We start from the raw sequence: 14100 nt of genomic DNA, 5'->3' as shown, positions 1-14100 counted from the left end.
GTTGACCGGCCTGTTCTGTGTAGTCAGCAGTTGGGGTGCTCAAACATGTTTTTCCGTAACGTTCCCACCACCGTCAGCTTCCTCTTTAGGAGCTTCTGTCCCAGCTTTTGTGAGGGAAACAAATGGTCATGCAATGTCTCGGATACAAGCAGCTGAAATGAGTTTCCTCCATAGGGTGGCCGGGCTCAGCCTTAGAGATAGGGTAAGGAGCTCGGACATCAGGAGGAAGCTTGGAGTTGAGCCGGTACTCCTTCGTGTCGAAAGGAGTCAGCTGAGGTGGTTTGGGCATCTTATTCGGATGCCTCCTGGACGCCTCCCATTAAAGATTTTCCAGGCACGTCCAACTGGTAGGAGGCCCCGAGGATTAGATCTCCTAGCTGGCCGGGGAACGCCTCAGGATCCCCCAGAATGAGCTGGGAAATGTAACGGGTGAGAGAGAAGCCTGGGTCGGCCTGCTGCCACCGTGACCCGACCCCGGATAAGCGGATGAAAATGGATGGATGGATGTTGTGTTCACTGTCCCTGAGTCCTATCTAGAACAACTTCCATTCCTTGATTTTTGTGAGTGGCTCCTCCATCAGACTTCCCTGTGTAGACGTGTAAGTTCCAAGCATACGAGGAAGTGGCATCACAGGCAGCCCAGATCTTTATTCAAGAAGATCATCCAATTGCACATTTTTTATATCCATATTTCTGAACTTGCTGGCTACAGACGGGCTGTACCTGGGGCTTGTCTTCATTTTGGAACTAGCTGAGGTCAGAGCATAGAACCCTGAGGACAGAGCATAGAACCCTGAGATCAGAGCATTAGAACCCTGGGATAAGAGATCCCTGAAGTCAGAGCATAGAACCCTGATATCAGAGCATAACACTCTGAGGTCAGAGCATAGAAACTTGAGGTCAGAGCATATAACCTTGAGGTTAGAGAATATAACCCTGAGGTCAGAGAACCATGAGGTCATAGGATAGAACCCTGAGATCAGAGCATGAGTTCAGAGCATAGAACCATGAGGTTAGAGCATAGAACCCTGAGGTCTGAGCATTGAACCTTGAGGTCAGAGCATATAACCTTGATGTCAGAGCATAGAACCTTGAGTTCAAAGCATAGAACCCTGAGGCTAGAGGAAAGAACCCTGAGATCAGAGAACCCTGACGTCATAGCATAGAACCCTGAGGTCAGAGCATATAACCTTGAGGTCAGAGCATTGAACCTTGAGGTCAGAGCATAGCACCCTGGGATCAGAGAAGCCTGAGGTCAGAGCATAGAACCCTGGGATAAGAGAACCCTGAGGTCATAGCATAGAACCCTTATATCAGAGCATAGAGCATTGAGGTCAGAGCATAGAACCCTGAGGTTAGAGCATAGAATCCTGGGTCAGAGCGTAGAACCCTGAGGTCAGAGAATAGAACCTTGAGGTTAGAGCATAGAACCCTGAGGTTAGAGCATGAAACCCTGAGATCAGAGAACCTTAAAGTCATAGCATAGAACCCTGAGATCAGAGCATAGAACCTTGATGTCAGAGCAAAAGGACCCTGGGATCAAAGAACCCTGGGTCAGAGCATAGAACCTTGAGGTCAGAGCATAGAACCATAAGGTCACAGCATAGAACCTTGAGTTCAGATAACCCTGAGGTCATAGTATAGAACCCTGAGGTCAGATCATAGCACTCTGAGATCAGAGAAGCCTGATGTTATAGTATAGAACCCTGAGGTCAGAGCATATAACCTTGAGGTCAGAGCAGAAACCCTGAGGTGAAAGTATAGAACCCTGAGGTCAGTACTTTTTAACCCTGTTTTGAGTAAGGAGTTACAGTCAATGTCTTTCACTGCTGTGTGTCTGAGGCAGCTCATAAAAGTTAAATTTATCCCAAGGACAGATGGGACACAAACACACCAGACCACACACTTCCATACAGTGAGCCAAGTTGTGATAGTAGTATTCTTCTGGATATAAATCTATTATTAAAAGTGTATACTTCCCAGAGTCTGAAGCTCTGACTGTAACCTCTCGTCTGCAGCATGAGCTACCTGCTCATTTAGCTTCTCCGCGATCGATACAACTGAATTAAACTCTTCAGTGTCTTTGAGAGAAACAGAGAATGAACATTAAAGCACAACTTGCAGAAGCCAGAATGTATTTCAATCACTGTGGAGAATATCGGCCATTTTCACAGCAGTAAACCTACATCTTTGTGATTCCGAGGCCTTTTTAACATTAGCATTCAAAGTATGTTGCAACAGATAGTTGGAACAATAATAGTTGCGAGGCTTACCAGGAATGAGGGCTGAGCTATAGCTGCCCATCGTGACAGAGGCGAATACAAGTGTCGAGAGTGAAAGAGAAAAACTTGCAGTCTTTAAGTCTACATCTACAAAATGAAAAAAATTGGAGCAAGTCAGTGGAGCAGAAATCAACAGATGCGTAGTCTCACATCATACCACACCTTTAAAAAGTTTAAATTAATAAAAATAAAAAATGTAAATAGAAACATGACATGTGTTCATTAACCTGAGATTCACCACATGTGGGTGGTACTCTAGAGGCAGCTGTTTCTCTCATGCCACAGCAGAGGAAATACATGTGCGACACATGCTGGGACCAATGCAAAGACAGGAGCACAGACACAGATCATACTGTTCAATCTTTAGTTCACAAATAACCATATTATTGTCAGTTACATTCAAGGATCTAGGGCACACACTCACCTTGTTTGGCCGGCAACACCGGTGAGATACAGCAGCATCTGTGGTAACGCGACACTGTCCATTGTAACCCACTGTGTTCTGCAGGGTATGTTGTGATGAGGAGTGGAAGCCTGCTGTCAGGGCTAAGTTTAGATCCGCTGTGTGAACAAATATCACTGGGGCAGAGCGAAGGGTGTCACGGGCTGAAGGGCGTGTTTAAAGGGACAAGCACCAGAGCAGTTGTACAAGAAGGGTGACAGAGAAAAATATATACATTTTTTAAAAAAAGCAGAAAGGGTGATGATTTGCATTTATCGTGAAATCTCTAGAAGTGTTTTGAATGGCTTCTTAAGAGGAACACTCCACTGAATTTATTAGTTTAATTTATAGTTCAATTCAATTCAATTCAGTTTATTTTATGTAACGTCACAAATACAAATTTGTCTCGGAGGGCTTTACAATCTGTACACATAACATCCCTGTCCCGGGACCTCACATCGGATCAGGAAAAACTCCCCCAATAAAGATTGTAAAAACCCTTTCACAGGGAAAAAAAAAAGGGGAAGAAACCTGAGGGAGAGCAACAGAGGAGGATCCCTCACCACGGATGGACAGAAGCAATAGATGTCATGTGGCCAGAATGAATAACGTAAAAAAAACTATTATTAAAAAAATATATAATCAGCAGGGCCATGGCAGCTGGCAGGACCGGTTCCATCAGCAGGGCCATGGCAGCAGGAATAGTCAACTATTAAACACCAACTATTTTGACAGATTCCTCATCAGCCCCCGATGTGTTCTACAGCTCATATGACCTTGATATGAATACCAGCCCCTATTGTCCTTGATCTCTAAAGAATCTGCAACTCCTTGCCTTTAAAAAAAAAAAAAATCATATTTATTATTTATTTTCTGCATTAATATGATCAAAAGTCAAGAGTCTGATCAAAAAATGACTCCTCGATCGCTCCCCGGGTTTTTATAATTGTATTTTCAGTGCCTTCCCATCATGCCACAGAGTAATACTGCACCTCTTTAGAACGACTAATTATCCAAATATGCAATAATAATCACAATAAATACAAGCAATGACATTTTTTCAAGCCTTTCCAGTCCAAAAATCATGTTTTTTGGTTCAGAAATAGAAAAACACGGAAGGAAAAATTAAAAAAAGTCCCGTTGCTGTTTCGTCAATACTGATCAAAAAGAAGATTTGTACAGTCTCTACGGTTACAACCGTGGTACTTTGAGCGAAATCCGCCGTTGTTAGGGGTAATAAATTAGTTAAATAGTGAAACGTTATAATCACTGAGTTGAGGAGTTTACGGAATTATAAAAATATAACGATCTTTTTTTTTATGTAGTCCATCGTTTCTCCTCTCACAAGGGTTTCCAGTACTTTAGCCGTTTAAATATATTAGATCGGACCTCTGGATGATGATCTAGAAGCGTTTGAGGGTTTTTTTAAACTCACTTTCTCATTTCTGAAAAAGCAGTAAAAAAAGGCTGATGGGAGTATTGTTTTGATATATATAAATAAGTAAACATGTTCTGATTCCAGCTTCCTAAATGTAAATATATTTTTTTGCTCCAGTTTGCTCAGCCTTATCTATTGTGTCTTCTGTGGATCTGGAGGGAGATTGCAATGTTGTTTAAATTACCTGCCTGTCAGCAGGGTTCTCATTTTAAACTCAAGAGTAGACAGAACGGCTGAGTTAGATAAACTGCATTATGAGAACTGCAGGATCCAGCCAGCTTCATTTGTAAAAACTGTATAATCAGTCCTTTGTCAAAATATACATACAAGCAAACAAAATTAAATCTCAAAAAGAGCTTGTTAAATTTGGTTTATTTCAAGTTCGAACCATAAACCAAACATGTGATTATACAAGTTGTACAAGTAGTAGCTAAGTGTCATTCGACAAGCTGCTGAGTCCTATCAAAACCCCCATGATTAATCAAACCGGACATAATGTGATTAGTCTTTTACAGTAAAGGTGAGGTTCCAAAGTAAACGTTTCTTGGACTTCAAACCTGAAATCCATTCCTGCTGGTAAACAAAGAAAAGGCTACAACTATCTCAGTAAAATGAAGACTGCCAAAATCACAGATGGCAGGCACTCCTAAATAATTTTACACAAGAAAGAAAGCAGGACAATATATGCAATGGCATATGTTACAAATACCCTAAAACAAAAATACTGCAGTACCTCAAAGATGCAACTGAAACACTTTTATCAGAAAACAAATGTAAGCGACAACACTTCCACAATATACAAGCAGGTGGGGGTTGTAGTGCGAGACAGGTTTGTGCAGTCCAGCCAGCAGAGAAGATATTGATGAGTTTTATAACTTTATCCAGTATCATGTTTGCAGACTGTGGGAAGAAAAAAAACAATTTGAATACAGCATTTCTAGACGATCTTTTAAATTATAGATGGTTTTGTTGTGATAGATCAGTCAATAAATGACAATAGACCTACTTAAGGTCTGAAGGTGGACATTTGTCCATTGTTTGCATGGTAAACTGCAACACATGATGGAAACGTACCAGAGGTTATCACCAGCGCTGTTGGTTGGGCCCTCGGTTGTACGGCGCACGCTGCTGACGCGTCACTCTCATGCTGCGGTATTTGGACATGATGCTGTAACTTTTTCTGAACACTGGCCTCTGATTTGGGAAGGGACGTGTCACCAAGCTCTCCTTTAAAAATAAATAACACAAGAAATTTTAATATTAGATATTTAGAAAGCAAAGTCCATAAGCCATTTCACATTTCCAAAAAGAACAGAGTGGTCTCTGAGCATACCATGAGCGGTCTTCTAATATTTCCAGACATTTCAGGGCCCATCTTCCTCGGACCACCAGGGAATCTTGGTCTCTGTAAAACAAAATGATACAATGTTGAATGTTTTAACTGCCAAAACAAGCCAACTGAAATACTTTTTTAATGGTTTACAGTAATTGTACAGCTCCAATTATTGAGGTCTACACAGCCAGGAAGCTAAATTAAAGTTGCTGAGAATAACTGAATGTATTATATTACACAATTTAGTTGCAAATCTCTCAAGTACATCAAGCCATATTGGCTCTTGCAAAACACTTGAATATAATGAAACATTTCAAGAGTGATAGACTAAAACTATATAAATATATCTAACCATAAAAGGTTTTGCCTGTGACCACATTCACTGCTGTTATTTTTTGTAAATTATCAGATAGAGGCACAAGTTCTGCACAGATTTATGCAATAATTGTCTCACCTGCATGGGCCCCTGTCCTGGTCTCCTGAAGGGCCTCCCGGGTCTGTAGCTGTCCTGCATCATATTAAATGGCCTGCAAAAATGTAAAGCAACATCAGAAACGGGACATGTGCTGCATAAAGCTTGCATTTCACCCACTGGACTTCTTAATTAATTATAAACTGGTTTCAAACAGGGAGAAAACGCGGTTGTATGAAATGCACCTGAACACCCTCTTATCCATATAGCCCTGTCTTCGGTCTTCAGGTGATGATCTGGAATCATCCGCCTTTGAGAGTCGGCTGTTCGGTGTGACATCTTGATCTGAACTGCGCTCTACAAGAAGAAAATAGAAATAAAAAAAGACGACCAAATAAATACACTTAATAAAACAGACTTTGTTTTAATATTCTATTGTAGATTTTCATTATGTCTTTATATTATTGTACTGTTTACTGTTATGTACTAATCGCCAACATTAGTCAAATCACCAAATCCCTTCCATGTGCAAAAAACATGGCAATAAACAGTAAAAAAAAACAAAAAACAATCTGATACTAAAAAAAAACATGCATCTGAAGCTTAAAACAATAAAACTTACAGAATGAAGTAATATATGGAAAGAAAAGTGATTGTAGTCATGATATCAAAACAATATATACCACAAACACTGGCCTCTGGATTGCCCTTCAAATACATGAAAACAGAAACGACTTGCCATTCTTTGGGCTGCGATCTTTCGTAGGCGAGTCGTCCTTGGTAGAGGAGATCGGTCCGGGTGGCCAGTGGGATAAAACCACAAGGTCGCGTTTCTCTATGGGAGAAGAAGATCTGAGGGGAGATTAGCGAAGGACGTGTTAATGACATCAGCATTCCTAAAACAGTATCAAGTGAGGCATATGTCAGTGAATGAAGATCTTAAATGTGGCCTGGGTTCAATAACATCACAACATTCAAGTTATCAAAGTGATAAAAGAAACAGATTGCAAGTAAACAATTAAATCAGCTCAATTCTTAGGAGTAATGCAATTTAAACCAGTAATGAACAGCACTGTTTTGCAGGCAGATAAATTATCATAAAGCCACGCATCACATGGGTACTTACAAAAACCATGGATTGTCCATGCTTCTTTACTCCTATTTTTGTACCCTGAATCAATCTGAGCTCTCTTCATTTACTCAGTGATCGTTAGAGCAGGCAAATCTTGGAGACAACTTTTAGATATCGGTCTAGATCACATCTTCTATCATCCCTCTCTCAGAAGCACAGGAGGACAATGCTTTGTTTTCAGTCAGACCGAACTTTGTTTTTCTGAACTTTGTCGTTGGGTCATTCCGAGTTAGTTTAGCTGTCTTCAACCTTTGTCATCCAAAAGGGTTTCACGAGATTTGAAGACTTGACACCTGATGCTCCAAAGTGAATGGCTGAACGTATCCAGGCGGCTGATCGGGTCAGATCAACATCTTCTTTGTCCTAGTTGTGCGGTGGTTTTAAGAGATGATCCAGTGTTTGCCTGCTCACAAACAAGTCCAGGTTTCAAAGCAACCGGCAAAAGGCGTTGTATTGCCCTCAAGTGAGACTTCTCGTCCTTTATATCTCCTATTCATCTTACGTTTGGGGACATGGTTTAGGAACGGGAGGGGTTTAATAAAGACGATCATCTGACTTGGTTCTGTTGTGAAATCAGTCAAGGAGCTGGCACTGTCCTCTTCATGCAGTAGTTTCAGGTTACAGTGGGGGTTAGAGCAGAGAATTGACTGAGAACACCTTTTGTCCATCAATGTCTTCGCAGGTTGACAAATGAAGGTTTGGGTGAGAGACCGTCGGTGCTGTGGATTTTGGCAGCATTAGCCCTGTAAAGCGGCGACTGAATATTCTGATTTCAGGCTGATGATGGCGCACATCTGAATATTACATCTAGGCCACGTCAGATTAGACATAGGAACTGACAACAGCACATGCCGACATGTGGGTCCAGACCGAATGCATTCTCATTGAGATCATGGGGGTATTAATTGGGTCTTGCTTCGGTACACCTCTCATCAAGAAGGTATTCTGCTTCAACTTGTTCTCGTCTATGCTAAATCCGTTCTCTTGGCTTCGTCTTGCAGTTTTTTTAAGTGCTTGATGTGATCTTTTGTTCTCAGCCCCGTCATAGTATATATTTTTTTAAAGATCACGTCGTTTCACTGCAGGCATTGTTGATATTATTTCGACATAGGCGGTTAAATAACTGCTTTAGTGTCGCAGGTTTGACTTTTGCGAAAGTTGGCGGGCCCAATCCGCATTCCATCAAAATGTTCCAGCTTTGACACAGTTGTCTGAATGTTTCCATGACGTATTCATGAATTCAGAGAAGTAAAATATTCCAGTATTTGGGTGCACGGTATGAAGTAGTGCAAGTAGCAGTTAAGCTTCTCTTCGTTCTGCTGAATGGGAATGTTGGACGTTTCCATGGATTCAAACGTCAGGTGGTACAGGATTGTCTTCAATTCTTTTGTGTGACAAACATTTGGCATTGCTCAAGAGCCTGGGAAGCATGTGTAAATGTAGGTACACATTTGATAAATGTGTGAGGATAAAAATTCCTGAATATGGTGATTATGTACTGTATTAAATAAAAAAGATCAAGTGTTTGCAAACTTATTTTTCTTGGCTTTAGAGTGGGACCTTTTAATTAGTCTATTCAAAAATGATGTTTCATTTTGGCAACTTTATGTGCATAAACAATGGTTATGGAGTAATGTATCAACCATCTATTAACTTATCAGTAAAAAAAAACGTTGTCATTTAACTCCTGTGGTGGCTAGTTTTGTCCTTCAAATAGAAATCCGCCTTCATCGGCATCTGGCTTTTGTTGTCGTCAATCACTTCATCCATCTTGATATTGTAATGATACTCAGACCAGCTTTGTTTTCGGAAATCTCCTGATCAAACATGCCATTTGACTTGTGTTTTAGTCAGTGCTGTGAACAGTCACCACTTAACGTTGATTTGTTCATTTGATGAATCTCTTTTTCCATTGTCCACGATTGCCAATGGTTTCGGGAGGGGGGGGTAGCACGGCAATTTCAGCTTAAGCCGTTTATGTGGAGTCCTTTTCCTGTCCTCATTTTCCACACACAGATATAGTTTTACACTAAGCGTTGTAACTTCAGCTTCAATGTGTGTTTGTTCTCTAACGAGGATGAAGGAGTCTTCACAACATACTCAAGAGCGTTTCTTTCAAGCTTAATGCTGACAAACTGAGGAATCCTTCAACCGCACAGATCAACAATTTTTCCAAACTCTTCATCAAGGTTATTAAACATTTGTCAGGTTTTATCGATATGGTGCGCAACATAGCCCTTTCTCTTCAGCCCACTTCATAGGATATATTGTGACACACGAGGCGGCACGCAGAGAGGGAGGCATTTGAAAACCTCTGCAGTATTTCATCAACTGAATCAGTGTTGCCCATATAGCTCATCCCGATATCTCCATTCTCCACAGCTGGCACCCCCTTCACATAGAGACATTCTTTCTTGACCTTCTAATCATCATCAAGCCCCTGCGAACTGTGCTAGAAGGAAAATACCGTACCTGTGTGTGTTCACGGGCCGGCGAGACTCCACCTGTTCTTTGCCTGTATCCGAGTCTCTTGAGGACTTGCTGGCATTGCTTTCTTCTCTGGGGGGTGACTGTGGTGGTTTGCCTTTCCTTGGCTCCAGCTTTTTCAGGGGAACTGCATTTGACTGGAAACGTCTCTTCCTGATAGCAAGAACAGAGCTGACATTTTCCTGTGAGGCCGGGTCATCCAGACGGGGCCTAGGTCTCACAGATGTTGGTATTCTGAGCCTCATGAGAGATTCTGCTCTGACTTGTCTGTTCTTAACCAGGTAACTTCTATCCCTAAGAGACAAAGGTTTACCACCAAACGGCCTGGGAATACTGAGCAGCTGAGGCCTCTCTCTCCTGGGTTGTTTTTGATCGCCATGCTCCAGTGCCGGGTCTGATGAGGGCATGCTGATGTCTGATATCCTCCTCTTGCGGGGTCCTGCCACTGGCCTCTCCTGAGGGTTCCTGTGGTAGGAGGATGATGGCGACGGACCCCCTTTCCATGAGGGGGCTCTGAAAGGCGGCAGGTGAGGGACATCCTGTGCCCTCTCTCTACTGTGGGATCTGCTGCCCTGCCTCTCCACTGGACCACGCTGCCGCCTGGAGTCTTGCTCAGATGACCACCTGCACATCCATCAAACAATAGAGAAATCATTACAACGATAGATCCATTGCCATGTTTAGTGGGAGGCGGAACTTTTAACTTCTATCTTAATGCAGCCCCTTCATAATGCCATGACAGAATGAAACAGGAAGGGGAAGTACATTTTCAAAGGGCAATTACGATGTAACACTCCTCTCAATGGCAGGTGAAACCAAATTTACATCAGACCCCCATTAATCCCCTCTAATAATTATGAGTTGGGGTAGAGTAGAGGTAATCATTACGACCCCAGTGACTGGGAGGACTGGGCCAGCTTCAGGCCTCCTCTTTAATATTTTTACCCAGCTGGGGGTGTTGCTTCACTCCTGTACCTCTCTGGACAGGAGCCTCTCCCATGCATCTCTCTGGGGTTCCTCTGTGAACCAGAGGGCCCGTGTTCTCCATTGTGTGGATGAGAGAACGCTCCAGCCTCGTTCCAGCGCTTCATGCCATGACCTGAGTGCTCATAGGGCCTTTCTCTGGGACTGTAATTCCCACGAGGGTCTCGACCCCGTTGCTCCTGATGCTGAAAACCTGACTGCCTTTTGAAGCCCCTGAAAGACCCCTGGAAGGTTGGTGCAGAGCCCGGTCTCCTATCAGCTGGGTGGTTGCGAAAATGTCTTGGGGAGGGTGACCTGTGACCTGAGGGGTGGCCATGGAAAGGTGGGCCCCTTTGGCTCTGGGATCCTTGTGCAGGACTGCGAGAGGATGAGTGATGCTGGTCATGAGGGGAGCGATTCTGCCTGGATGGAGAAGTCCTCCTCTGGCTGTGGTGTGGTTCCATTTTGGGAGGGTATGATTGAAAGGAATCCTGATTCTGGGACCTCCAGTGATTGAAACGCGGCTCCCTTTGCTCTCCCATCAGGGGGGCTCTTTTTACAACTGGGGGACGTCCTCTACCTCTGGAATCTCGAAAAGGAAAAGGGGCCTTTGCTGGGTAGCCCTGGACATCTCTTCGGCTTTTGGAGTGGGGGTTGTAATTCCCTTCATTAGGTCCATTACCGTGACCATCTCCATACGATCTGTTAAGACACAAGCAAAACAAACATTTTGGGGTTTTACAATACATGATTTTGTATAAAGATTTAGCAACTTGCAACTTGAAATAATCAAAAGACATTACCTGGGCTTCAAGCGCGGTGGTCCAAAATGTGGTCGAACCATCTTTGGAAGTGAGTGGATAATCTATGAACAAAAAGGGAAACATTTAAAGTCTTAGCAGCCTTCAGCAGAAATGTTAGATTCCTAAAAACCACAATCTTTGAGCCACCCTGACTCCATAGTCTGAAGCCGAGTCAGTTATGTAGGTGTTAGTTCATTTTTATCTACGTTTATTTCATTCCCCTTCTAATTATTGTTCTCTTGATTTCATTCACATTTTAAAACAAGCTGGGTAGCTAGTAAAAGTTATTTAAACATAAATATGAAACAGCAATCCAATGTTTGTAAAATAAAGTTAAGTAACAAAAACTACATTGCACTATTAATTATTAATACCCACAAGTACTTAAATTTGATGGTATAAAATAAGCAAAACAATCATTTAAATTATATTCGTAATGTCAGAAACAATGCATTACATATAATATAAATTGTAGTGTATATGTTTAAACTATTAATGTTATTCAAGCTGCATTAAATGTAAATCAAACCATTCCAAAGCAATAGTCCATTTTTCTCCAACGGTTTTTCATGGTTTAAAATTGCTAAAGACGACCCACAGCAATATGTAAACTATCAGAGGTAGAAGTTCACTTCATGATCAAACAAACCTAATCAGTACAGATACACAGATACTACTCGTTGTACTGGTAGTATGCCAACGCGAAGATTGAACTAGTGGACCTGAAATCCACAGTAGAGAGAACTAAATAAAAACACACGAAAACATATTATTCTACTTGCTCTTATTCGTGTCCCAGATACACAAATGTGAACCAGGCTTGACCCACATTTCAGTCTCGTCGTTATAAGACGCGAGATCTCAGTGGAAAATGAACAACATCGTAAGAATTTCAACAAACGAGGACAAGATCCCAGTAGGCATTGTAACAAAAACAGACAGAACGGGAGCTTAGCGTTGGTTTCGCTTGAGTATGTTCCTCTGGCCGCAGCGGGGTCAGTTTCAGTCCTGGGGCAGACACTGCTTCCATTTTTGGTTCTAACGCGAGCTAACTACGCTACCTGGCAACTGTGCTCAGAAAATAACACAACGCAGTCGATGTGTTTGTTCAGAGGATGCGAATAGGGGCCTTGGTTACAGTAGTGGGTGTAACAGAGACGTGACTGGAGCAACGTTACCTCAATGTGTTGGGGCTTGTTTAGATTCAGCGACTAAACAAATAACTCACAGGTCGAGCTAACCGCTAGCTAGCCGCCAGCTAGCTCGCCTGTGAGTTTCGCTGACGTTAATGTTTTCTACCGAGAGCTCCGAGTCACGTCGCGAGACATTGCAACGTCTCAGATACACGTCGGAAAACAGCGATAACCATACAATACAGTCACCTTCACGGCGTGTAAATTCGATAATTTTGCTCGCTAACTTACCAAAGAAAAATCGTCGACTGATTGAGAGCTACGTGCGACTGCGACACAGTTCAGCTGCTCTTCGTCGTCGCACCTACCTCGCCCTTCATCAACACGGCGTCAGCGTGCGTCATTCAAACTGAAGCGCCACCTATTGGTTTGGAGTGGGAACAGCATGGTCCACACGCTTTCGCGAAGGTTTTAAAATGTAGGGTAATAATATTCAGCTTCTGTGGGGAGTAGAGGATGTATCTTATTATATTTGATCTACCCCGTTTGTATAAGCAAGGGTAGACTAGTTTAGGCACACTTCTTTTTTTTTAACTCATAAGATTCAACAGCTTCAGTCCTAAATGAGAATACAATTGAAACAACCCCTTACAACCGTTAAACAAAAGCTTTATGAGGCTATACTGCAGGCTGTTGTATCCGACAACTTTAGTTTTAGCTTATTGTGTTGAAGGAGAACAATAAAGCTGTTGGTTTGATTTATTTTCTTTATCTCATTCTCTGTCTCTGAAGTCGTTTTTCTTCATCTCACTTCTGTGTCCCGATGCCATAGTATTCCCTTGTTAATTGCTTAATAACAAACAAATACATTAACAAAAACACAGACTTCCCAATTTTACATTTTATTGTTTCAGATAACATTGTTATGACCATGCTGACCATGCATAAATTCTACAGTAATTACATAATTTAAAGAGTTACGCTAAATGTGAAAGACTGTTCTGAAATATAAGCAAACTTGAATACATTTTGAGGTGGTTGTATACTGTATTGTTCTTTATACTCGTTTGCTTTTCTTTCAAATCAGTCCCCTTTTAAATTAAAAAAGCATAACTTAAGTCATTGTGAAACAGCAGTGTTTGAAAATGCAAATATACAGCCAATCCTCATGTTCAAGTATGCAACATAACGCTACTTCATCTAAGAAGATTAAAAAGCCTCTGTTGTTAGATGATGTATTGTTTGAGGAACACAAATCTAAATGCCACTTTATAATGACATAATAATGTGTATGTACGCTATTTTTATTGTTTTTTTGCAGCATGGCACAGAAGAAGCGTTTCAAACCAGGTTCAAGTATTAATTAAAGGTCACACACAACAATCCCAGTAGCTTAAACAGAAAAGATACACAGAAGACTGTAAAATGGTTTGCACCAAAAAACAGCAACTAATCGGACCCTCATAATTTACATTTAGACATAGCAAATGAAAAATGATCAGTCATTTTATGAATCTCTCCAGAAGTTAAAGGAGCCCGCTGGATAATTCCTACACAGAACCGATGATGGAGGTAGAAAAAGCTTTAAGAGCATTTTAGCTACAGGGTACACTTACAAGTTGATTGTTAGAGAAACATTCCTGCCACAGTGCGCTTCAATCTTACACATCAACAG

The 14100-nt window shown here is 41.8% G+C and overlaps 1 protein-coding gene across 1 annotated transcript; it reads right to left on the bottom strand.

Annotated features, from left to right (window-relative positions):
- Nucleotides 1-4517: 4517 nt before the first annotated feature.
- On the bottom strand, nucleotides 4518-12788 carry LOC306733059 (uncharacterized protein). Its single transcript, XM_079214246.1, has 10 exons — nucleotides 12717-12788; nucleotides 11293-11354; nucleotides 10502-11191; nucleotides 9512-10150; nucleotides 6647-6759; nucleotides 6153-6264; nucleotides 5950-6022; nucleotides 5496-5567; nucleotides 5237-5389; nucleotides 4518-5062 (listed from the first exon to the last, which is right to left on the bottom strand). The coding sequence occupies exons 2-9, from the start codon at nucleotides 11331-11333 to the stop codon at nucleotides 5246-5248; spliced, it is 1884 nt and encodes a 627-aa protein (XP_079070372.1). The 5' UTR covers nucleotides 11334-11354; nucleotides 12717-12788; the 3' UTR covers nucleotides 4518-5062; nucleotides 5237-5245.
- Nucleotides 12789-14100: the final 1312 nt, after the last annotated feature.

This window comes from Taurulus bubalis (assembly GCF_910589615.1).
Source record: "Taurulus bubalis genome assembly, chromosome: 2".
Classification (NCBI taxonomy): domain Eukaryota; kingdom Metazoa; phylum Chordata; class Actinopteri; order Perciformes; family Cottidae; genus Taurulus; species Taurulus bubalis.
The sequence above is the reverse complement of the archived record's forward strand: the minus strand, read 5'-3'. Positions and strand labels throughout refer to the sequence as shown.

Coding starts and splice junctions, on each gene's coding strand:
- LOC306733059 (XM_079214246.1), bottom strand. CDS start 11,333: ATGGTTCGACCACATTTTGGACCACCGCGCTTGAAGCCCAG. Junction 11,192..11,292: donor CCACCGCGCTTGAAGCCCAG/GTAATGTCTTTT, acceptor GTGTCTTAACAG/ATCGTATGGAGATGGTCACG. Junction 6,760..9,511: donor CGGCCCGTGAACACACACAG/GTACGGTATTTT, acceptor ATCTCCCCTCAG/ATCTTCTTCTCCCATAGAGA.